The 24,618-nt window shown below is 40.4% G+C and overlaps 1 protein-coding gene across 1 annotated transcript in view; it reads right to left on the minus strand.

The window, feature by feature from the left end:
- Positions 1–803: 803 nt before the first annotated feature.
- Positions 804–24,618, minus strand: part of LOC141767558 (ephrin type-B receptor 1-B-like) — a 98,846-nt gene continuing 75,031 nt past the window's right edge. Inside the window, exons 14-20 of the mRNA XM_074634992.1 lie at positions 20,482–20,729; positions 17,084–17,151; positions 16,339–16,486; positions 14,797–14,946; positions 8,538–8,734; positions 8,281–8,439; positions 804–6,964 (exon numbers count right to left, since the gene is read on the minus strand). Of these exons, the coding sequence (XP_074491093.1) occupies positions 6,853–6,964; positions 8,281–8,439; positions 8,538–8,734; positions 14,797–14,946; positions 16,339–16,486; positions 17,084–17,151; positions 20,482–20,729 (1,082 nt within the window). The 3' untranslated portion in view covers positions 804–6,852. The remainder of the gene's footprint in view (positions 6,965–8,280; positions 8,440–8,537; positions 8,735–14,796; positions 14,947–16,338; positions 16,487–17,083; positions 17,152–20,481; positions 20,730–24,618) is intronic.

The raw sequence follows: 24,618 nt of genomic DNA on the forward strand, positions 1-24,618 counted from the left end.
CAGCTCATAGCAGCACTTATCATCTCTCTACCAGTTGTGAATGCAACAGTGTTGCCAGATCAGATTGCCAGTTTCCAACCTAATCACATCTTAAAAGCTGCCCAATTCAATAAAAAACAGCCCAAGTCACAACTTTGCCAGAAACCCGTAAAACTTTAAAGGTCCCATATCGTGCTCATTTTCAAGTTCATACTTGTATTTAGTGTTTCTACTAGAACATGTTTACATGCTGTAATGTAAAAAAAAACTTTTATTTTCCTCATACTGTCTGCCTGAAAATACCTGTATTCACCCGCTGTCTGAAACGCTCCATTTTAGTGCATTTCAATGGAATGCAACGGAATTGCATTGCTAAGCAACAGTTTGGGTCCATGTTTAGTTCCTGTCAGCTGATGTTATTTACATACACTGCAACAGGAAATAAACTGGGACACATTTAGAATATTTACGTTTAAAACTGAGTAATGGTCTATATATTGTATATTTGTGACATCACAAATGGACAGAAATCCTAACGGCTTGTTTCAAACGCACAATTTCTGAATACGGGCTGTGTGTATTTCTCCGTATATTGAGCGTTTTGATAGTTTAACAGTATTTATAAAGCACTTAAACCTGCTTTGTAATGTAAAAGACCTGAAAATCTCACTTTTTACAATATGGGACCTTTAAAAACCATTACATGCACAATATAAAACACATCATACAAAACTTTGTTTCTGCAAATAACCTAAGAAAATGTTAAAATGTTAGATTTATAGGCTATCACAACCCACAAAGAGTGCAGTCAGTTAGTTATTAGTGAGCATTATAGGGGCTGTTTTTGTTACCTTCAAAATATATAGGCGTACCCTTCAATTTCCTCTTCTCTGTCCTTCATCTTGAGCTTGTTAATTGATTACCAAAGCTGATCAGTTTGATTGATTTGTCTTCTTTATTGACAAACAGTGCATTGTAAATGTAAGACTCAGAAAGTTAACAGCTACAAACTCACACACACACGCACGTTGTACAAACATTGAACTGCACACTGAACAGCACACACACATTATATTACACACACGCACACACACGCGCACACACACATACAAAGATGCACAGGCATACTCACATTATATTACAGCATTATAATACATTACAGTGGGATGCTCTGACTATATGAGCAGTAACACCTATAACAGTATTGTAGGTAAACAGAGAAAGGCAGACTACAGCTGATTACTGAGCTGTTTTTCTTTTTTCAAGAGAAACCAATATACAATACATACATACTGAAAAGTATGGCAAGCAATATAGGAAATAAAATAAATTAAAATTAAATAATTAAAAAGGAGGAAAAAAAACTTTTTCTGCATGTCCACGGAGTGTTTACAGCCAGGCTGCTTTAGTTCAGGTTAGTTTGATGAAACACCGTGCATGACTGAACACATGGAGGCTAAAATGAGATGACAAACCCTTCATTTTTGGGTAGAGAAGACCTTTACCTTCACAGTTTTGGGATGAATGCTCTCATGAAAACCCACAGCTGATACTTGCCAATACATCATTAAAAGATATAAGTTAAATAGTGCACCTAAGAGTAAAACTGAACTTGCTTGCCTTCACACTGTTAGTCGGTGGAGAAGCAGACTGGAAGCAGCAGAGTGAGTTGTGCAGAGAGGTTGTGGGCATTAGGAGAAGAAAGAGGACAGCCGGGTAGAGCAGGGAGAGAGAGGGAGACAAAAAGAGAAAGAGTAATCTCTCCACACCCAGCCTCATTTTTATTCAAACACGAGTGTCGAGCTCTGCCTCTCGCGCCTCCTTTTCCTCTCTTCTACTTCCCTTCTCCTCTTGCCCCTTCTATTACCTATTCCCTTTCACTTTTTTCCCTCTCATCTCCAGCCTCTCCTACAGTATCTATTACACCAGAGCAACAGGAGAGGAGAGAAGCAGCCGAGTCGGTCCAGCCTCCAGAAAAAGAACTGCAATTAAAAGATAAATCCACCCTAAAGCTCTTAAGAGGTCCTTCAGGTGACACACCTTGTATTTCTGGGCCTATTTTATTGTGTATACTTTTCCATTTCAGTGGTTAATTGGCCAAACATAATGCAACATCATGTTGACGTATTTCAAGCACAGTTAGAGTGGAGTCTGAATGGAGTTCTCTATCTAAAACATCTGCAGTAAATGCCAGGTTTCGGTGTCAGTCCCTCAGAATCAGAGAGCGAGGGCTTTTGTCTGCAGCTGCCATTTGTATCGCCGTTCAACAATGAGAAATTCATCATAGTCGTCCCCATTGACAGAAACCCCAGGAGACCAGAATGCATTGCGGCTGCAAAAATGCAGATGTATACGCCAACCTTTTTCAGAGCAGCGGGTTTCCACACAACACTAAAGTATCATGCAACACTTCATAACAAAATGACGTCCTAATAAACAACACGTATTATAAATAGAGAAACCTTAAAGGATATTCATGGGTGAATCTTTCATCTTTAGTACAGTAGCTGTGTCCCAAACCAATACTATATACTGTAGAGATGTGAGAAGATATTTCGGTGCTCCTGGTTCTGCAAGTAAAACCATTAATTTTTCCATTAGACAACGACCCCAGTTACACTCAACGTTAGGATCGGATAGCTATCTGATCTCAAGAAAGATAAGTGTAAATGCGTCCAAGAAGCATTCGGACTGAAATCCGATTGTTCAAACCAATTTTGGAGATGAAGTTAGCTTAGCTAACACCAGCTAAACTGTTATGGTTGTAACTAAACTGAAACTAAAGTTTTACCATACAGCTTCAGCTTCGTTACCACCTCCTTGTGGACTGGAGGAGGGCCGATCCTGATTTGCAGTTCGCCCAGAAAACCAAGGTCTGGCCAACAATGTCATGACGAAGTGCAATCAAAAGTGCCTTGAATCTCATCTGGACTTTCTGAGTGGTGGTGTCCGTTTTTTCTTCACATGCACAGGCACATGGGTGACATGATTCACATTCCTGCCAATAAGTTTCACATTACTACTGTACATTTTAAACACAGGTGGTGATAATGTGCCAAGAAATGCTGCATTGCGCTAGTGAAAGGCAGAGAAGAAGAAGAAGACAGTAAGCAAGACAACCTAGAAGTAAAAAAAAAGGCAGATTTAAAATGTTAAAACTAATATAATGTGTTCTGTAGACCGTTTCAAACTTGACAACATAAACATTTTAAATGTACTTCCTGTTGAGATGCTTGTTAATGCAGACAGGAAGTAAACTTGGACCAAAGCTGTTGCCCTAGCAACAGACTGGCAATGAAAAGGTCTATAAGGAAAGAAAATACATTCAACGTGCTTTTTTAGACCTCGAGGATACAAACAAAGAGTTTTGGTGAGTAACACTGAATACATGCACCGACGCATGTCAGTAAAACTGCAACTTTCAAATGTCAAGTGTCCAATAACAGCTCAAAAATCAAGATATTTTGAGTATGCTTGTCACATTTCCAGCGTGAAAACACTACTCCATCTATACTTAAAACCTGCTAAGATTGAAGCATGTACTGTAGTATGGCATTGGGACACATCTAGTGTCTTAGGGAAATATTGAATCTTTAAAAAGTCTACAGTGTATTAGCGCAAAATATGCTGTAAAATAGAAAAAAATAATAAAGAATGGCAACAATTTCAAGGATGGACTTTCATTGGAAGTTTGGTGATTTTGTTTTTCTAACATAAGACCCTTCACAAAAAAAGAGAAACATTTTAAAAGCATGATGTCAAAACGTCCCACTTTCAATAAAAAAAGATTAAAAATTTTTATTTAGCCTTGAAGTACAAAAATGCGCCCGACATTCAGCATTGATATAATCATAAAGTGTATTAACTCTGGCTACTGTTCATTGCCTGAAAGTGTATCTCTCTGTTTTCTTGTATACGAGTCTAGTTCACATACACAAATAGAAAGCTCTCAAAGGATTTAGTAACATGTTCCTCACTTTTAGGGGCTGGATTTAGGGTGGATTTAACTTTTAATACGCAAACGAACATCAAACACAGTTTTCTCCAAGAACTCTTAAAGCACTTCATCTTGTATTAATCTTTTCATATAGTGCATGATTTAACAATAAACGATCCCGTTCTATGCAGCAATGTGGACGAAACTGTTGTGTTCCTGAGTTATCCTCTCTTTGTGCTCAAACCAACACGTCGGTGTATAAATACAAGACGTGCTGTAGATCATTTACGCCTCCATTGTCTTTTCACGAACACTGACACAGGGACATGTGAAATGCCTCTGAAAGCTCACATCTAACCTTGTTAAATAGAAGAAAAAAATGAAGCAAAGGATAGACACATCACACTTAGCTACATGTTACGTAATGTATTAAGAAGCCTGCCTGTGTTGATAGCTTTTATTTCTTCTGGGTGATATTGTTTAGATGGCGTTCAATATGAGCTTTTAGGCACACTCATCTCTCTCCCCGAGCCAGCGCCGAAACTGTTTTCCCACCGGCATCTATTTACAATGAATTACGCCTCCGAACCACTGACAGTTGATCTCAATACCTCCTGATAAAATGTTCAATATGCTATCGTTTCTGGGCAACAAATTCAATTCCGGTCATGCTGGCAGAGCAGAGTTTTGCCAGAAAAGTGGAAACTGAAATGTTTAAAATAGTCGCGGACCTCTCAATGTCACATAAATAAAAGAGTTTGGGCCGTCCCGGCGCTGGAGAGCATTGGTGTGAGACAAACACAAACACGTCGTCCTGTAGGACGTGTCAGCAGTAAAAAAACGTGTTGAAAACAAACAACTAAATACTGTCACTTCTGTCATTGTGAGCACACGGCTCCGAGGGGATGACAAATAAAAATCACGACATCCAATCAGGGCTGCAGACTGGTAATCCTCGGGATGTGGGGGCACACGCATGACCAGAGGTTTGGGCTAAAGGCGGAGCGAGCCTGCTGTTGTTTCGCAGCTGGTAATCTGCTCAGTGCTGAGATAAAAGAGATCTCCCAGTGCTTCTCCACCAGTGTGCCCCAGAGTGAGATCAGGCCTTCTTGATACTAATATATTTTGTGAAGACTAGTGAGTCAAACATCACATTTTGGCACCAAAACATGATAGATACGCCAGCGATTTCCTTCTTGACCCCCCCCAGCATTTTGTATTTCACTATCTTTCCTCTGACTTGTCTGAGAAATCAGTCTTTGCCGCTTGTAAATTAGTGTTGCGTAACACCCGCCATGGAAAAGGTTGCTGTCCGCTGATGTGAACGTGGATAAGTCACTTCATGTCGTTTCATCTGCAAACTGACGCGACAGTATTAATCACTGATGTCAATCGGGAGGAAATGCGGCTGTCAAAACAGACTCTGACAACAGTGACATATCAGGCAGCCAATGAATGAAAAAATGAATTGATACAAAGGCCCCCGCCTGCCTGGCTGCCTGCTGTAGAGCGATTACCATCTGGACGGCGGCCATACCGTTTTGACTGAAATGAGATTTGTTTCATGCGTGGACAGTACATGAGCATTGGATTTCTGGTGTGTCCATGCGTTGTATTAATGCCTGACTGGCAGTCGGCTTTAGGATTTGCAGCCAAATCACAAGAACATTGGATGAGAATACCTTTTCTCTGGCCACTGCTGTGTGTTCACAACAGGTGCGTCTCAGCAGCTGGTAATGACTCAATATCTGCAGTCTGCTCTTCTTCTTTACTTTGAAGTCTGCAGTTGCTTCCTAGACTTATTACACTGCTATGGTTTAATATGTCTTTATCTGATTTTCTTTCTGTTTCCCGGTCTGTAATTGCCTTTACTCATGGGGTGTATGTGCTGATTGTAAAACATCATCCATTATGAGTAACCTCTGAATTAAGTATTTTAAGTAGGCCAGGCTTTGATAGCTTACTGCGTGGAGGAGTTTATCTTTTCCTTTTGCTGCATGGAAAGCACAAAAAATAGAACCTATTTTTCCAATTTGTTTTGTCTGCAGTCCACAACAAAAGTTTGTTCCAGTGACGAATCAGGCGGAGGAAGATAATCATAGAGCTCACAAAATACTCCAGTGGCAATTAATTGTTCAATACTGTTGGCAAAAAGTGAAAGCAAACAGGAAATAAACATCCCATATCATAATATGTACAGACTCTTCAATATGAAGATGGATTCACAAAGTCCCATTTAACTGTTGGCTCTTGTCTGGATTCAAATGGTAGCAATTTTCACCAACACACTGAAGTAGTCTCAACAAGACATACTGGAGATAACGAAGCCTACGATGGGTCTCCAGAAACACTGTTTTAAAAGACCTCTTGTCAGCCTTTTAGTCCAGCTTGTGTCCCTTCATATAAATGTCAGTTTCCTCTTCACAGTAGCGTTTGTGTGATATATCCTTACATAAAAACCAGGCCATGTCGCCCTTGACTCAAACAGTCAAGCTGGTAAAAACTGGTCTGTGGATTTCAATGATGTGAGTAATCTTGCAGGGAGATTTTGGTGGGAGAGGGAATGGGGGGTTTGTGATTGTCCCCGACAGAAAAGTCCAGACACTAGTTTGTTTTTTGTTTTTGCAGTCACAAATCATGTCTGCCTTGTTTTTCCTCTTGCACTAACTCTGCATTGAATTCCCTCCAAGAGGCATTTAGTTTAAATCAATTTGCTAAATGGTTTGAGAGAAGTCCGTCCAATGACTGAAGGATGGACCTGCTGAGGCCACGCAGACACACAAATGGCCAAAGTGATTGTTTAAAAACACGTAAAGTGGTTTAGAGTTCCAAGACTGAAGTGTATGTGGGTAAAACAAGAAGTGTAAAGATGACAGCCTGCTCGTTCAGACTGTACACATGTCAAATATCTCGTACTGTGTCACTCCCCTGTGTGGTTACACAGATTCAGTAGGAGACTGGTCATCGACGCTGTGCGTCATCGACTGAACACTGGTCAGGATTTTCTTCTGGTGTCCGGCAAGAGACACGCCAATCCTCTGAAGATCTCTGGAAAAACACGGAGAGAGGCACAGATGTGAGGTTGCATCATCTTCAGCCACTTTTAAAGGTGGTATTTGTCAGCCCTATCTCCTAAAAATGACCTTCCCATACAACTAAACTGCATTCTCAATTATGTTTGGAAGGAAACGTATTTTGTCGTAGATTACGTTTGTCATTGACCTCATACAAATACATTTGTAATGATAGTTCACGGACGGCCGAAGCAAGTAGTAAAACGAGCGACGCGCAGAGCAACATACCTATTTAGCCTATATAACATCATATACATCACTTTATATGGGCTATATGGGCAGATGACTCTTCATAGGATTCTACACAGGCCTGAATTTTAAATTATAATTTAACTCACACAACACAACATTAGTTTGTGTTACTAAGTTTAGTTTAGTTTAATTACAAGGAAAAATTGGTCAGAAAGATTTAACGCCTATTTCATCCCTGAGTAGCTGTTCCTCATCCATTAAAAGTGTTTTAAATACAGTTCAGTGGCACAGAGTCAATTCTGTGTGGCTTTATCTGCCGTCTCCACACTGGTGCTATGTTAAAGTATACTTAATTAATCCCTGTGGGGAAACTCATCCTCTATGTTTGACCCACAGTGTAGCAGACAGGGAACAGCTCCAGGTCTGGGGTTTGTGCCTCGGTCAAAGATAATGGCAGGAGAAGTGGCCACATCTCAGAGAGAAGCCTCGTTTACAGGCTTGTTTAGGCAGGAAAAGCAACAATCGACCCATTCTTTAAATAGCTAACGACACAATGCATCCTCACACTGCATTATACTTAGTAAATGAAGCTAAAACCCCCAGAATTTCTCACAATGGCAGATGGTGAAAGGAGTGAAATGCTGATTAAAAAACTCGCTTCCAACACATTCACTAGATTCAAAGAGAGAACAAACCACAAGCAGAAACACCAGGTACGCCAGGTACATGAAATAGCGACATGAAATCTTTAAAGAAACAACAGCATCACTAATATCGCTTGGAGGAAAGAGGCTTGTCATTAGTTTCATTTTCAAATTGTTTACAGCAATTACAGTTTATCTGACAGAGTTACATTGATGTTCTGTAATTGTATTTTATATAATGATGAAAAGAAGAACAAAGGATAGAAGTAAGTAAAGTCTGGGAGATTGTTCAGAGAGACTGACTGGCGTACACATGGACCAGCAGACAGCCAACCAGCCGCCCTGCCAGTTGTCCAACTAACAAGACACCGACTTGGCAGGTGAGCAGTGTGAGACGTAGGCAGGAAGAGACAGACACATAAAAACAGAGAGGCAGTTAAACGGGTAGACTCACTCGGCCGTGATTTGTGTGACGAGCGGCAAGGAAGTGAAGCCCGAGCCCAGGAAGGAGTCTCGATACTGGGTCATCTTCAACGCAGCCAGCCAGTCTTCCACAGAGCTCACCCTGCTCAGATCTGGAGCTCCGCGGTCTAACAAGGGATGATGGGGAGGACTGCAGACAGCGGATACAATAGGAGAGACAAAAATAGTGTTTCACTGAGACAGGATGAGTGTGTTTGTGTATGTAAATGAGTTCGTATCTCTCCTCACCCAGGGGGGACGTTGTTGGTGCCGGCTTTGAGAGATGCAGGGTTGCGTATCATTTTGTCCAACATGCTGACAATATCGGGGAACTTTGGCCGTGCGTTCCTGTCTTTCTGCCAGCAGTCCAGCATCAGCTGGTGCAGCACCACCGGACAGTCCATGGGAGCTGGCAGCCTGAAGTCCTGCTCGATGGCATTTATCACCTGGGACACAGTGAGAGCGGGGAGGAGGGAGAATAGGCAAGAGACAAACCCACAGAGAATTAATATATGACTCTCAGCTCATTGGTTTTACGGCCCATAACTTTACTGTTTTGGTTCAGTCTCACAAGAACACGAACGAAAGACATTTTAAGGTGACCAAAATGTTATAATTAACGTTCTTGAACTGAAAACACACTGTGAAAGGGTTAAAGTTGCAAAATGAAAACACAACTCCCAGACCGGACAACGCCATGGTAGCGACCTGTCAATCGTAAGGTATCCATGCCCTAAAGCATACCCTGTTTTATGGTCTATTTGACTCTAAATGGGACCATAATCGACTAAATGAACATCATGCTGTATTGAAGAAGACTTGAAACTAACAATTGAGACCATAAACTCATGTTTACAATGTTTACTGAGGTAATAAATCAAGTGAGAAGTAGGCTCATTTTCTCATAGACTTCTATACAATCAGACTTCTTTTTTGCAACCAGAGGAGTCGCCCCCTGCTGGTTATTAGAGAGAATGCAGGTTTAAGGCACTTCCGCATTGGCTTCACTTTTCAGACCCAGAGGCATCAAACAGCAGACAGACAAAGTTAGCAACTAGCTGCTGAACATAGCGGAGCATTTAGAAGCTAAAAGGCCAGACGTTTCCCTCAGGAGACCAAAATAGAGCTAAAAATTGAGTAATTACTGGATTTACAGGTCGCCAGATACACATGTCCAAATAAATGCTAATGTCGCTTTGTATCTGCTAGATGTGTAAATAGCAACTTTACTGTTAGCAACTGCTGATGCATTCATTATATCATCTTTGTGAGGTTATAATATGTCAGTGTTGTGTTGTAGCTTGTTCCGCTGCCCAGCCAGAAATATCAACACTGCTTTATGTTATAATATAAAATACAGTGAAATGGCAGTTAAAGCATCTTACTCCTTCTTATTGTATTATATTATATTACATTATTATATAGTTCCAGGGTTGATGGGATATGTGGGCAGGGTATAATTTTAAGAGGGATTTGATCAAATCATTCAAGGATTTGATTGCTGGGAAGCGATTTAGTGAGCACAGAGTCTCTGGGGAACTACTGCAGTTTGAAACAATTGTAGACTGCATCTACATCTTTTTTTTTTGCGTGCTGATATCCAAACACTCGTCTGTGACCCATGATAATGTTCAACTAGCTATTACGACCCACAAATTAATGAGGTCAAGTGTTGTCTAATGTAATGGAAATGTTAAGTGGCTCTAAACTCACATTTAATTGGATGAAAAATATATTCACGGATATATTTGACATGTATGAGACACAGGTTGAGGACTATTCTTCTGTGTTTTAAAACATGCCGACTTTTCCAGTAGAGGAAATGAGAGATATAAATGACAGAGAGGAGAAAATATTTTGAAAGAAATTTATTTTTGTGATCAGACATCAGTAAATTGCCCCCAGCATGGTGCTGGTCTGTGATACTCAGGATATCAAAGGGATGAAAGAGGCAAAAAAAAAGATGCAGAAGTTGCTCTCTCGCTGCTGTTTAAGGGACACTTTATATTTTACTCTCAAGTTTTGATTTGTGACTTCCTGTTGGCAGAGAACAGTTCAGTCTTCTCTGTGACAGCTCCTTTGTGAGTTTGAAAGGTGTGTTTTAACAGAAGAATCTTGCCTCGTTCAGCTTTAATTAAAACTTCAGAAAAAATGAAAACTTGGATTAGTTAAGAAGATTCAATTTCCATTTGAGAACTCCATCCTCACACAGCGTGCAGTCGCACAGTATATCATCCAGATATTCATCGCTAAGCAGCGGTGACGCCTGCTGCAGTCTCTGATGTCGAGGCAGGTAGTTTTACACAGAGGAGCTTTTGATTTCATTATGCCAGTGCAGGTATTGAGAATGATAAGGATCTGTCGAGGCTTTTCTCTGAAAACTTTTAGGCAAGAATTTTTGTACTGCAGAGAGGTTGGGCTAAATACGCCGGCATAACTTGCAGAAGTGCAGAATGTAATTATCCCGAACATCACACAATCCAAAAACTCCTTTGACTCAAAGAGTAACTAGCTGCCTTGCCACCTACAAAATGTAATCAAAGAAAGAAAAAAGTTCTGTGATCATTATCTCAAATCATTCACGCCCCCTGAGCCAGGAAAGTGAGAATAACTGTTTAAATATCTCCCAAACTCTAATTACGATAGTTGTAATGTTAAAAACTCACATTGTTGTGCAACCTGATGGCCTGAATTAAAAACATTTTCTGCTTGGAAAGATTTAATATCTATCTTTCATCTTTCTTCTCGCCCTATACACTCTATTCTTCAGAGGCCCGATGAGTATTTTTCATGTAAACAAACCCTTTATGGCATCAGGAATCAGATGGGCTACAACCTTTTGTAATGACAACCGTGTGGAAGCTGACAGAGTGTCAGCATCAGTATTGTTTGAATGTAACAATACTGAGTAATATGAAAAAAAACCTTAAACCATCCATATATTCAAAGGAAATGTTTAGGAAATCAGCTTATTTGCTTTCTTAGTAAGAGCAAGACGAGTAAATCGATGCCACTCTCTTTGTACAGTAATTATGAAGCTACAAACAGCCGCTGGTTAGTTTAGTTCAACTTAAAGACTGGTCTGCACATGAGGTTGCCACACAACAGTGGACTCCAGGAAATCACTGCACCCGGCCAAGAAATAGTCACACAAACCCTCGCAAAACCACGTTTGTCGTTTTTACACTTAGGGCTGCACGATTATGGCCAAAATGATAATCCCGATTATTTTGATCAATATTGAGATCACACTCATTCATCACGATTATTCATAGATTTTAGGCACATACTATTTTTTAATTGCAATTTCACATTTAAATGAACAGAGCGCTGCTTCGACTTCCATGTTGTGCTACATTTCAACCATCAAAAATTCTAATTGTCTAATTGTTTACATTGTTATTGTCATCTATAGTGGTTACTTGCATTAAAAACACAAAATTCAAATGATTAGAAAATATAGGACTGTAGTTCTATTTAAATATTTGCTTTGATAAAAACAAATCTTGGCATTAGTAGTTCTAATTATATATTATAAGCTGCTTGGAGCTAGTGTTGGGAAGTTAAACAGGTCATAATTCCCTCTCTATTATCTATTTTACATTGCTGTGAAAACATCTCCTTCGAAAAACTGGATGTATTCAAGTTTCTCGCAAAAATCTGCATTTTACAAGATTACATCTGAACATATATTTTAACATCGCCCCATTAGTCATTTTTACTGAGTAGAGCTTGAACGCACCATAAGCTCCATAAACTCCGTGCTGTCGGTCACTGTGATAACTCTGAGCAGCACTATGGGAATGAATTACAATAACAGTCTGATTAAGTTAGTTGTTCCAGATGTTTGAAGGTTGTTCCTCCACGGCTAATTTTGGACTTGCAGTTGTTATAAATTGCAGCTTTATGTCTTCTTCACTCACAATGAAGAACTTCCACACCGACGAAATGTTGTGTGTGTGTGACGTTACTTACTGTGCCTAACCCTAACCGATCTCACTCCTCATGCCTAAACCTAGCCGATCAGAGGCAGAGTAGGGCGGGTCAAGCCTACACTAAAGCAGGATTTGTAATTCAGCTTGCAGGTAGGCCTCGATCTCTCTCTGCAAGATTGTGTTAAAGTGTTAAGTGTTAAACTATTCCTTTAAATGAACGTTATTATTACAGTCAGATTAGCCAGAAGTTATAGGTAAATTAGTTTAAGGTCAATACATTCAGAATCTTTTTTTTATGTTTTTTGTCTGCTAGTCACTACCCTGCCATTCCCTCAGTTGTCCCCAGTGTGTTCCCAACCATCCTCCATCACCTGCTCATTATCCTCCCAAGTTTACCCTGTAGCAGTGCTCTGCCAGATTTTCTATTGTGCCTTGCTGCCAAAGCGTTCCAGTCTTTTTTCTTGCCTTATTTTATGACGTCTGCCTGTTTCTGGACTTTTGCCTGCCTGATTTCCCGCCTTTCTCCTTGCTTTTGTCGTTGACCTAGTTAATGTTGTACTAACTCCACCTGTTCTGTCTGTGATTTGAGCTTTTGAGTGCAAACCTTGCTTCAAAATCAAATCTGTTGCATTGTGTCTTGAGTTTTGGTGCTGCTGCTGGATTCTGCCTTTAACAAAGCGGATGTGCCATAAAGACTCCTTGAAATAATACCTTTTTTTTTATTTTTTCAGCACTCCCCGTGAATCTAAAGTTACTAGCCCATGTCAGTGTACTTGTAAGCCTACCTAACAGTAAGCTGAGGGGAATGCGGTGCTTCGACTAAATTCAGCACCGGGGATTTGTCTGCTCGCTGCCTGAACTCTACTTGACCCCGACACACTTCTCAGGCTTTGTGCCGCATAAATTCTCTCTAAGCACCGCTGTCAATCAAAATAGCAGCGAGTGTAGTAAAACATCACAGGTCTCTTTCATGATTAATTCATGTCGAACACAGCACCTGTGGTGGCTTCCGCTGACAATTTCACCGTTCGGTGTTCTTTGAAATCCTATGTGTGTGTGTGTGTGTGTGTGCTTTTATACATGTCTGCCTGCATGTGTGTGGTTCAGCTGTGTGTGTGTAGCATGTGTGAGTTTAGGGTGTGAGGTTCATGCATAGTTAATGCCCCAGCAGACCCTCGTTAGCTACAGTGGTAACACACACTTTCCCCATCATTATACACTGTCTGTGCCATTATAAAACTGTCTCTGTCATTATAGTGGCTCTCTGTCATTACTGCTGCAGAGACTGCTTCTATTGCTGAGGAGCGACCGTAGGGGAGTGAGGGGTGAGGCTGCAAGGGGAAGAGGTGAGGAGAGACAGCAGGGGGGGAGGTAAGAGGCAGAGGGGAAAAGTGTGAAATAAGGAGAAAGAGATGGTTAAGGTGATGTAGATGCTCGACAGGGAAACGGTTCTCTGATGACAAAAACGGGGGAATTATTTATTTTTATTAGCTGAAAATGTGTGTCTGTGTTACAGTAGGAAGGACTAATTAACTCCTCATCAATGGGACAGCTAACCAGATGGAGAAATGTCTGAAAATGTGAAAGATTAGACAAAAAAAGCTGAAAATATTTCTTAAAAGAACGTTATTAAGAGTATTTCCCAGGGGATCAACACAACTGAGGCCAATCAGCAATGTTTGGTACGATTATCCGCGGCAACAAAATTTATGTCATAGCTTAAATTCAAGACAAACTGGAGGCTTGTAAAATTCCCCGGCTCCTCTGTGTCACAGCCATTAGATATATAGTTTCAGAAAGCAAGAATTGAGATTTAGAGCCTCGGTGCTTTGAAGTGGGTTTTAGTGCCAAAACTAACTATAATCTGGGTATCACATTTCTTCTCGGAAGAGAAACCTAAAAATAAAAATGGCAGCAATCCGATCTTCTGGAACCTCCTTTTTCATGTACTGTACGGGATCCCCTTTAGGTTTAAACTGTAAAATTGAATACTCATTATAAAGAATGATACATAAAACTGCACTTCTTTTTTAAAATGTCAATCATTTCCAGCCTAAAAAACACACAGTAAGGATAAATGAAACCTCAAACCACTTCCTATCATTTTGATGCCAGCAAAAAAGAAAAAATAAGGTATCAAAATGCTGCAGCAAATTGATCATACTGTGCAGGTAATTGGAATAAAGTTGACAATGAAAAATTCCCAGAAGAAAAGATCATCTGGAAAACAAACTCCTGATGCCTTTTTGGTCTGATGTTCCAGGGAACAAACATTTCTGTGACACTTAAATTGATGTCCTCATTTTCCGTGTGTTTTCCAAGACATGCAGACACCCCGCTGTGAGAGACGGCAAAGGAAACAAACAAGCAACCCCCAACCCACACACACACACACACACACACACACATCCTCCAGAAAGGCAGTGTGTGACATAAAAAATGGGTAAACGTATGCAATCTTATACAGGTCCCAGACATCAATAAGAACACAAGAAAACAACAGAAAGATTATTTTTCTCTCTCACACACACGACCCCACACACTCACACACACAAGCATGCAGTGTGACTCACATCTTGGTTGCTCATGTCCCAGTAAGGCCTCTCTCCATATGCCATCACCTCCCAGGTGACGATCCCGTAACTCCAGACATCTGAAGCCGACGTAAACTTCCTGTAGGCGATTGCCTCCGGAGCCGTCCACCGCACCGGGATTTTACCGCCCTGAGAGAAAAAGAAAAGGGAAGAAGAGAGGGGAACATAAATGAAGGGGGAGAAAATAAGGAGAACATCTTTTGCTGTATAGTTCCACTCTTGACATGCACACTTATACATTCATCACAGTACTAAACAGAGGCCATAGGCAGCATATATCTGCAACAGTACGTCATAAAGGTGAGGACTGACTATTAATGTAATGGTCATCACAATCCTTACAGGGACATATGGTATGTCACCATATGCTGTTTTCAATGGGAGAATGATACTGTAGTAAACACCTGAATTTTCCTAAATTTTTACCTCTACTGTGTAGGTGAATACAAAGCACATGTTTAATAGTGTAGTAAGAACGATAACATACATCCATTCCACTCTTTCTCCAATCTTATCTCCTCTAATGAAGGCAGTGTGAAGACAGCGTGCTAACTTGGGAGTCCAGGAAAAAAGGAAATACTGCTACGTGTTTGTTTGACTTCACTTTTCATAGGAATATATCAACTGTGTAAACTAGGGTCGTCATGATATCAGATTTTCACTACACGATTATCGCGGACAAAATAATTCTCAATAATTAGGGCTGCACAATTAATCAAAATGTTATCGAAATCACAATAATTTTCAAATCGCAGGAGGTGCAATATGTGTTAAATTATATAGTGTTGGGCTGAAGAGATGTCCTGGCCTATACACATCCTATTCTACAGCCTTAAGAAAAAATCTTTGTTTGGTACAGATCCCTGAAAAAAAAAAAAAAAAAAAAAATCATTTTGATATGTTTTTCAGTGAAAATGAGAATAATGAAGTAAAAAATATCATTCCCTTTAATATTGCAAATCATCGCAACTGCGATACTAGTCCAAATAATCCCATCTATAAAATATTTAAAGAACAAAATAATGATAATGCTTTCAGTCAAAGCCGTCTTTAACTTTGTTTATTGTGCGTTTAGTCTCTTTTTTTGGCAAATGAATGAAACTCAAAATACGAGTGTAAGAGGTGGAGAGAGAGTCTGTAACCATAACTGTACAAAAACGTGATTTAAGAGTCGCTGGATTATTTACACGATATTATCATACATGTATTATCAACATGATATTTTATTGATATCATGTGTGTCAAACTTTACATTTATTGTCCAACTCGTGGTAAAGATCTAAGATTCGCAAAGTCATATATTTTTCATCCACTCAGCAATTTGATTTTCTAATAGCTTCACTTTAACTGTTGTTTTTTTTCATTGTGTATGAACGGTCCAGCCTCTCACATAGTTATTCAAATTACCAGCAGGAAGATTGCCATCTTTTGGCCACCGTAGCAATGCAGCGTTACTGTAATCGTCTTGAGTGTACATTTATTGCGTGTTCCCTGTGAGTGTGTGAGTGTGTGAGTCCTCACCAGTGAGCTGGTGTAGGTGGGGTCAGAGGTGTCGTCCTCCAGATATCGTGATAATCCAAAGTCAGACACCTTACACACCAGGTTACTGTTAACCAGGATGTTCCGAGCAGCCAGGTCCCGGTGAACATAACTCATTTCCGCTAGGTACCTGTAACATCAACAGGATTTATTGTGTGGATGTGTGTGTTATCCATTGCCAGCTACCTGGGCTACTAGAAAAAGCTGATGGGATTTAGTGTGTGTGTGTTATCACCGCCAGCCACCTTTGATAAAATAGGAATGGGATTTAATGTCTGTGTACATGTACATGTTTGTGTGTTATCACAGCCAGATACCTGCAATAAAACACAGATAGGATCTAGTGAGTGTGTGTGTGTGTCTGAGCAGTGTATCAAGCTGCCAAGCCGACAAGTTGTGGTGCTCTTAACTTGAATAAATAGAGTTTGTGTTTGTTCATGTGTCTATGAATGTGTGTGTGTGTGTGTGTATGTGTGTGTGTGTGTGTGTGTGTGTGTGTGTGAGAGAGAGAGAGATCTCAAGCTGCTGATGTCAGATTGCGTAGAACAAAAGTCCAGACAGTATTAGATCACCACATGAAATCTCAATGTGATATAATTGGTATTGTTACATAAAAATCAAATTTCACAACATCTGAAAAAGTTTCTTCTTCTTTTTAATAAAAATGGATTTCCGTAGCAGGAGTGTGTGTGTGTGTGTGTGTGTGTGTGTGTGTGTGTGTGTGTACCTCATTCCAGACGCGATGCCCCTCAGCATACCAACCAGCTGGATCACTGGGAACTGCCCATCATTTTGCTGCAAAACCAAAAAGCGTGACAGGATTATTTTTATTTACCGTTATCTGACTTTTTCACTTTAGTTATTTTGAGGAAGTCAATATGTCAGTTTTTCACATAAAATGTCATGAGAGGAGCTCTAACAAACAACTTTGGGAGAAAAATAAAATACTTTTTTTCAAACCAGATGACAGTGACATGTTACAGAGTGTGGCTGTAATGTGATTAAGGTGATGTACGGAGCACAGAAACACAACAGAACTAGTGTTTTTGAAATATGACTCATCTTTCAACTTCAACTTATCAATTTTAGTGATTAAATTCTCAATTTTCTATTAATATTAAGGCCTATCGGTCTTGGGTTAGGTGTTTGGGTTAGGGTTAGGGTTGAGTCAGTATGCTTAAAAGTGTTTGTAACATCATAAAACAGAGTCTAAAATATCCTGCCCCCACAATTTCCAGTATCCAGTGGGCTTTGTTCAACAATTTTTGTAACTTTCCTAGTGCGTAGTTTAGACTGCACAACTTTAGTCTTGATTTTCCCTCACTGACAGTTTTGGAGCTCCCTGACAAAAGCCACAGATCAGAGGCAAATCGGTCTTAGTTCAGTGCTTGCAAATCGGCGCTCAAGCATCATGTGTGAACTGCTCAAAGATGCGAGCCAGCCAAAAGGTTCGCCGATGCAATGCAGATGCATTCCAGATATCTAGCCTGTTAAATATGTGGATCTGTCGGGGGCTCTGTGAGGGGGCTACAGCCAATGAGCGCTCAAGACACGTGTTGAGGGGAAACCTGGAGGAGTGGTCGCCTGTATCAATAGGAACCTTACTGTGTGTGTTGCATTTGCAACACTGACCAAAGTTGTTGTTGGACCTAGAGAAAACAGGCTGGTAAATAGTAAAGACGTGTGGAGACAGGCAATTTTTGTGAACACGTGTGCCGATGACAACATCAACAAGCATGACTACGGCTGTGTCACTTCTCCTTTCATGACAAAACGTAGTTTGGAGACCTCATCTGGGATTCCTCCCAGTAAAAGATGTTGTAGTGTGTGACCCCCTGTCTCAGGTCAGTCATGTAATGTGAAAACCGACTTAAAGTCTCCCAATTACAAGAGAACAAGTTGTGTAGTGTGAACAGTACAGCGATCTGACGACTTTGAAAGTCATGTATTGTGAACTTGGCTTAAACTGACACCGCATCTTTGTCATCCTAATTTGATAACTCATGCTACATGTCTATAGTTTGTCCTGTACAGTACGAGATGTTAGTTAAATCGGTTATTTTCACTTTGAATAGAATAAAGCAGGTTGACCAACACTGCACACACGAGGCTGTAAAACAGGCTCGTAGAGTTAATAAAGTAAGAATTAATTATGCTGTTTTTTTCCCTTTGGAGAACAGTTCAGCTAACCAAAGATGTTTTTAAGCTGGAATAATTAAGCAGGGACTTTGATATTACTCATGGATGGGTTTTAGCTGTCCCATACATGTACAGTATGTGATATGATATAAACGTGGTGCATCATATAATTGCAAACATTTTATTCAGATCATTAGGAGGAGCTGTTTATAGAATGATGAAACCATTTTTGAGAATTAATCCTTAATGTGCATGAGCAAACATAACATTCCTGAACAGAATAATAAAAAATCATCAACAGTAAAACCAGATATTTTGAGGAGCTGGAGACTTGTTGTTGTTATGAGACATGTTTACGAAAACCTTTTTGCTATTTTGCTCTTTGCAGCTTTGGGCCAGACAGTCTCTGTCTCTTATAAACATCCCTGCTGACATAGTTGCAGTTGAAGGTGCGTGTGTGTCTTTTAATTCACTTTGTGCATCAAACCGCGTCTTTGATGCTCTTCTAGCCTAATCCTCTGCAGGCAAAACCTTCTTCTACGGGCACACACACACACACAGACACACATACACACACACACACACACACACACACAGATTGATCCTCTGGGTCTTGTGCCTGCAAGATGGTCACGCTAGGACAGCAACACCAGTGAGATCGACCATCGTGTGTGTGTGTGTGTGTGTGTGTGTGTGTGTGTGTGTGTGTGAGTGTGAATCAGCGGATGATTTCTGAGTCAAAAGGGGTCACGCTGTGAGAACCAAACATCAAAGAGTTTCTCTTTCTGTCTTTAGAGGCACCTCGAAAGGAGGGCAGATCAAAGAGACGGACAGACTGACAGACGTGTTCGCAGGAAGAGGAGGAAAGAGCAGCGGAAGGAAAAGAGAGGAGAGGAAGAGGAGCACGAGGTTGCTTCTGTCTTTGTGTCTCTTTCTCCCAAAACTCCCTCTCCACTCCTCCCCTCTATGTCTCTTTTCTGTTTGGGTACTTTATGTGTATGGACTATAGACCATTTCAACGGAATCGCATTGCTAGGCAACAACTTTGGTCCATGTTTACTTCCTGTCAGCTGATGTCATTCACTTACACTGCAACAGGAAATAAACAGGGGTTGCGTCCGAAATCCCATACTAGTACGCTAAAACAGTATGTGAGATATTTTAGTATGTCCAACACCTTAGTGTGAAACCAATACTACGTGAATTGCATACTATTTCCTGTGAAATACTACAGTATGCAACGCTGGATACTACGGAGGCATCAATATCCCACAATGCAATGCGACAACGTTTAAAACAGACGTTGACGGACAGCTCTGTAACATCAGTAACGCTTCAATTTAACTGTAAGTAGATTTCACTTTGCTAGGCGTGATATGTATTTTGAATTAATTCAGACTTTGATTCTCACAAGTTTTGGTCACATGAGGTTGGCACTGGTTACCATGGTTACATGTCTTTCATGACAGCTAAACTCAACACTAGAAAGCTGATAAAAGTATGTAGACCTTAGGTTGAGACTCTCAACTGCTGGTTCCAAGGTCAAGAATGAACTGTTAGAAGCTAGTTCACTGTTGTATTTCCAACATGTCTTATCTGTTTTATTATTGTTGATTTAAATAATTTTAATATTATGGTTAGTTACTTTTTTCCATTTTATTTTATTATTATTTTTTATTGTCTGACTTTATTTGCCTCCTTTCAGTCCTGATGTTTATGATTTAACCCTTGTTCAACCATGTAAAGCACTTTGTAACTTTGTTTTGAAAAGTGCAGTATAAATACAGTGTATTATTATTATTATTAGTAGTAGTACTAGTCGTATACGATATCTGACATTTGCAGCTTTAATACATAAATATTTGTATTGAAATCAGAGTTTGGGGTAATTGTAGTTGTGCAGTACACATTCCTGCACTTACACTGATAAAATAGCTACACATGTACAGTATGTGTCTGTGTGTACAGTGTGTACGTGTTATTTACCCTGAGAAACGAGTCAAGTGCTCCGTTCTCCATGAACTCGGTGATGATCATCGTAGGCCGGCTCTTGGTGACCACTCCCTCCAGTCTGATGATGTTTGGTTGGTCAAACTGACCCATGATCGACGCCTCGGACAGGAAGTCCCTTCTCTGCCTCTCGGAGTAGCCAACCTTCAGGGTCTTGATGGCCACGAGAATTTCTTTTTTCCCGACCGGCTTCAGGCGACCTTTGTACACCTCCCCAAACTCACCTGAGGAAGGAGAAAACATTATGTAGCTGAAATTACAACATTCTGTCTAAAAGCAAAATTAAAAAGGTAAAGTATACATTTAGGGCTCTTCAGAAAACAGTATGTTACACAGCAGGGAAAAACAGGTACATTATTAAGGAGGATTGTTTTTTTTAATGCTCCTTTGAATTCAGAACCCTTAAATAAATTATTACACATTAAAAGGGGAGAATAAATACTGTGACTGCATTTTAATCACATTTTATGATGTATAAATGAGTCACCAGGCGATCAGATGGGCTGAAGTTCATACCATTTATCTACCATTTATTATTAAAAATCCTCCAGCATATTGTCCTTTGCAGCAGGTGAGTGGGTCAGTAGCGAGAGGGGCAGGGTGTGTTAAACATATAAACACTCTCAGTCGTGGGAGCTGCCCTCTGCACTCTCACGGGCAAATTCACAAAGAATGGATTGTGGCCGCTGACACCACCACGAATTGCACATCACTTTCAACCGATACCCGCCCCGTCTCAAAGTCCAATTTACAAAAGATATTGTGCTAATGATAATACAGCACAAACATGTCCATAAAGTTTTGCAGTAGTGTGCGATTTATCCTTTTTTTTGCGTGTGATTGCAATTACCCATGTGGCAAAGTATAAATGTTGCCTTTGCGGCAAGAACAGAGTAGGCAGAACGATGGCAGAGACGAAAAGAAGAGTGAAATTTTCAGACTGCGATCTACAGGTCCTGACCGACGAAGTGCATAGGCATTCCTCAAAACGTCAGCCAAGGAAATTTAAACGAGAAAGAGAGAAACCATATTTGAGATTTAATATCCCAGCCTGTCAGAGCTCTTCAGTTACCACCAACTCTCTGAAGACACTAATAATTTCACTGTAACTGCATGTGGCTATTATCGCTGATCTTTGTGAATTGGACTGTTTTTAGAGTGAGGCTCATTTGCATAGAAAGGGGCCCATTTTGCACCAAATGTATGCATATTGCATCATTTTAATACATGCAAATAGCTCAGGAGCACTGAGAGGCTATTTCCTTGGCAGCACAGTACATTTCACCCTTTGCAGGTGCTTTGAGATTTACACGGTGGCTTTTTGTCTAATTTGTGCAGGTTTAGCGGTCGCAAAAGCCACGCAATCCTTTTGTGAATTCGCCCCTCAGTGTCATACTGATGGCCTTTCAGCAGCTTTGCTTGAGCAGATTCAGGTCAAGGGCTTTGCTCAAGGGGGCACTGATGGTATTTTTGCAGACCGAAAGAACAACAGCATTTGAATCCCCTCAATAGCTCCTCTCAGGGGTGAGAAAAGGTTCGTAGAAGAGGTGGCAAACAAGATAAAAGGGACAATGCCATTATTATTATTGGTACAAGGTGTACATCTGAAGTTTTAGCTTGTGGTTTAAACAAAGGCAGCCGGATGACCTCATGTATAAAGAGACTGTGCTGAAACACAAAGTTCATAGGTTCAGTCCCTGTCTGCAGTTTAAATTGTCTAGTAGGCTAAAACATTTTCTAACTCTGTTCATGAGCCTCAGAGCACCAATTTATTGTCCAGGGTCCTGTATGGTCACATAGGATTGTTAGCTAGGTAGACTACTTAGTATTAGCCTCCTGAAAAGAGGTAATAACAGGTGTTTTCAGTTATTCTGGCTGATTAGACCTCTGCAAAGTTGGGCCAGAGCTTTGATGGGAATTTATGAGGTCATAAATCTCATCCACCAATAACAATGATGAAGGTGTAATTTTTCCCGCCCTAACAGGTGCAACAAAGCGAACAGAAGACTCGAGAAGATGTCAGTCAATTAAAGTCTATACACGCCAATACAGTCCTGAAAAGAGGTCTTATCAGCCAGATCAACTGAAAACACCTGTGTGGGTGTTCAGAGGCTTTAATAACATAACGGATTTATGAAGAGTACTTCTTTATAAGTTTAATAAAGAAGTACTGTGACCCAGTAGGTGTTCCTTATTGTTAATGTTAAACTGACATTGTATGAGACTTGTTCAAATTGGACCAGTCTGTGCAATGTCCCAGAATTCACTTGTACAAAACAAAAGCCACACAGTGTGGAGGAGACAAATGCAGTCCTGTGACAAAAAAAATAATATTATTTTATGATTCTCAGTTTTTCCAACATTACCTTTCATAGTCTTTTTTTTTTTGGGGGGGGGGGGGGGGACATAGAAATCGAATAGGAGTAGAACAGACATTGAACTGTTTTCCGTGGTCATTTGACTAGTACAAAAAAATGGCAACTGTTGTTTGTTGTTATGGTGACAACAGAACACACGTCAGTGGGGCAGTTAAGTGTGGTCGTAGCTCATGGGGAGGAGAAGCCGTAGCGCTGCCGATGGCCACCAACCCACTGTTAGGCTCATTTTCTGTTACCAGTGTAGCATTGAAGCATGGTGGAATTAGCAAGCTAGCTAACGACGGCTGTGTCTAGAAGGTAACCCACAAATTGCTAAATCTGATCTGAAATCTGCAAAAACTCTCCCGAGACTCGCTGCCGGAGGACCAATCATAACCTTAACTATTCGAGATCAATGTCTAACCTTAAACATCTCACTAGAGTTTCACCAACTCGTGGGTTCCCTTCTAGACACGACCACTAACTAGCCAGCAGTCCACTAGTTTGCTAGTAAGCTAATTCCACCATGCTTTAATGCTACACTGGTTACAGAAAATGAGCCAAACAAAGTTGTCACTCCTCTGGCGATGGCAATGTGCTTTCCTACGCTGTGATAAGAGTGTTTGGATGAAGCATTAAGTTTAAAATTGTACTCATGTACTCTGGCTCTCTATGCTTTGTAACGTTAACGTTACTACTCCACTGCTCATTTGAATTGTTACTATAAAACCTCACCTCAGTGAGTTTGCGACTTGCCGTAAGTCGGTTTAGTTTATACGGAAGTTAGCCCACTACAGCGGTCGCAATGGCAACGGCACACATAAAAATGTTCGCCGCTCTGACCTTCCTGCTACGTTGATTAGAGGGATGTCGGTTCTACTATTCTATGGGGAAAACTTTTAAACTAAAATCTTCTTCATGTGTCTTTTGGTATTGATTTCTATATAGGTTGCTATATTGATCTGTGAATTGGTTGGTCGTGGTTGGTTGCAATGTCAAACATATTAACCTAAAATATGAACTGTCTTGAACTTGTTCAATGTACAGAACATTTCCTGCTGTGCTGGAGACACAGATGTCTTTTGTCAAAATAAATGCAGCCATATGCTGCTTGGGGACATGAAAATTGAATATCACTTCAAAATAAAAGTCCTCATCTCAGAGATATAAATCATGTGTGAATAATGGATGAGTGATGGGAATTGGATGACAGGCTGTGTCGTCCTGTCTCACTGTGATCTCTGCTCCACATCTCACTGCTCATTAAAAACTATCTACTGTCACTGCCGTAAACCAGCTGAAGTAGAGATGGATGGAGGGCAAGGAGGATGAAGGAGGATGGAAAGAGAGGATGGGGGGAGGAAGGAGAGATAGGGGGGTGTAGATATGAAAGAGTGAAGGATGGAAATGAGACAGTGTTGATAATAAGGGAGAAGAGGAAGGATGGACGTAGAGAGGTGAGATCCGGTGACATGTCACTTCCTCTTTTTCTAAAATAGAGGTGGTCAAGGGGAAGATGGAGCATTAGAAGAAATGTTCATTGGTTTTATTCTTGACTTAAATCTACAGTATATCTAAATACAGTTTAAGTAAATTAACTGGCCTGTCAGGGGAGATGTTATTGCCCCTTTCTATTGTAAATGAATGTGTTTCAGGGCTTCAAGTGCTTTTTTAAAATTGTATTTCTTACAGTGTGAATGATAGTAATAAGGAATGAGGAGAAAAAAGAGGTGTTATCACAGAGAGAGAGGGGAAG

This window comes from Sebastes fasciatus, chromosome 5 (genome assembly GCF_043250625.1).
Source record: "Sebastes fasciatus isolate fSebFas1 chromosome 5, fSebFas1.pri, whole genome shotgun sequence".
Classification (NCBI taxonomy): Eukaryota; Metazoa; Chordata; class Actinopteri; order Perciformes; family Sebastidae; genus Sebastes; species Sebastes fasciatus.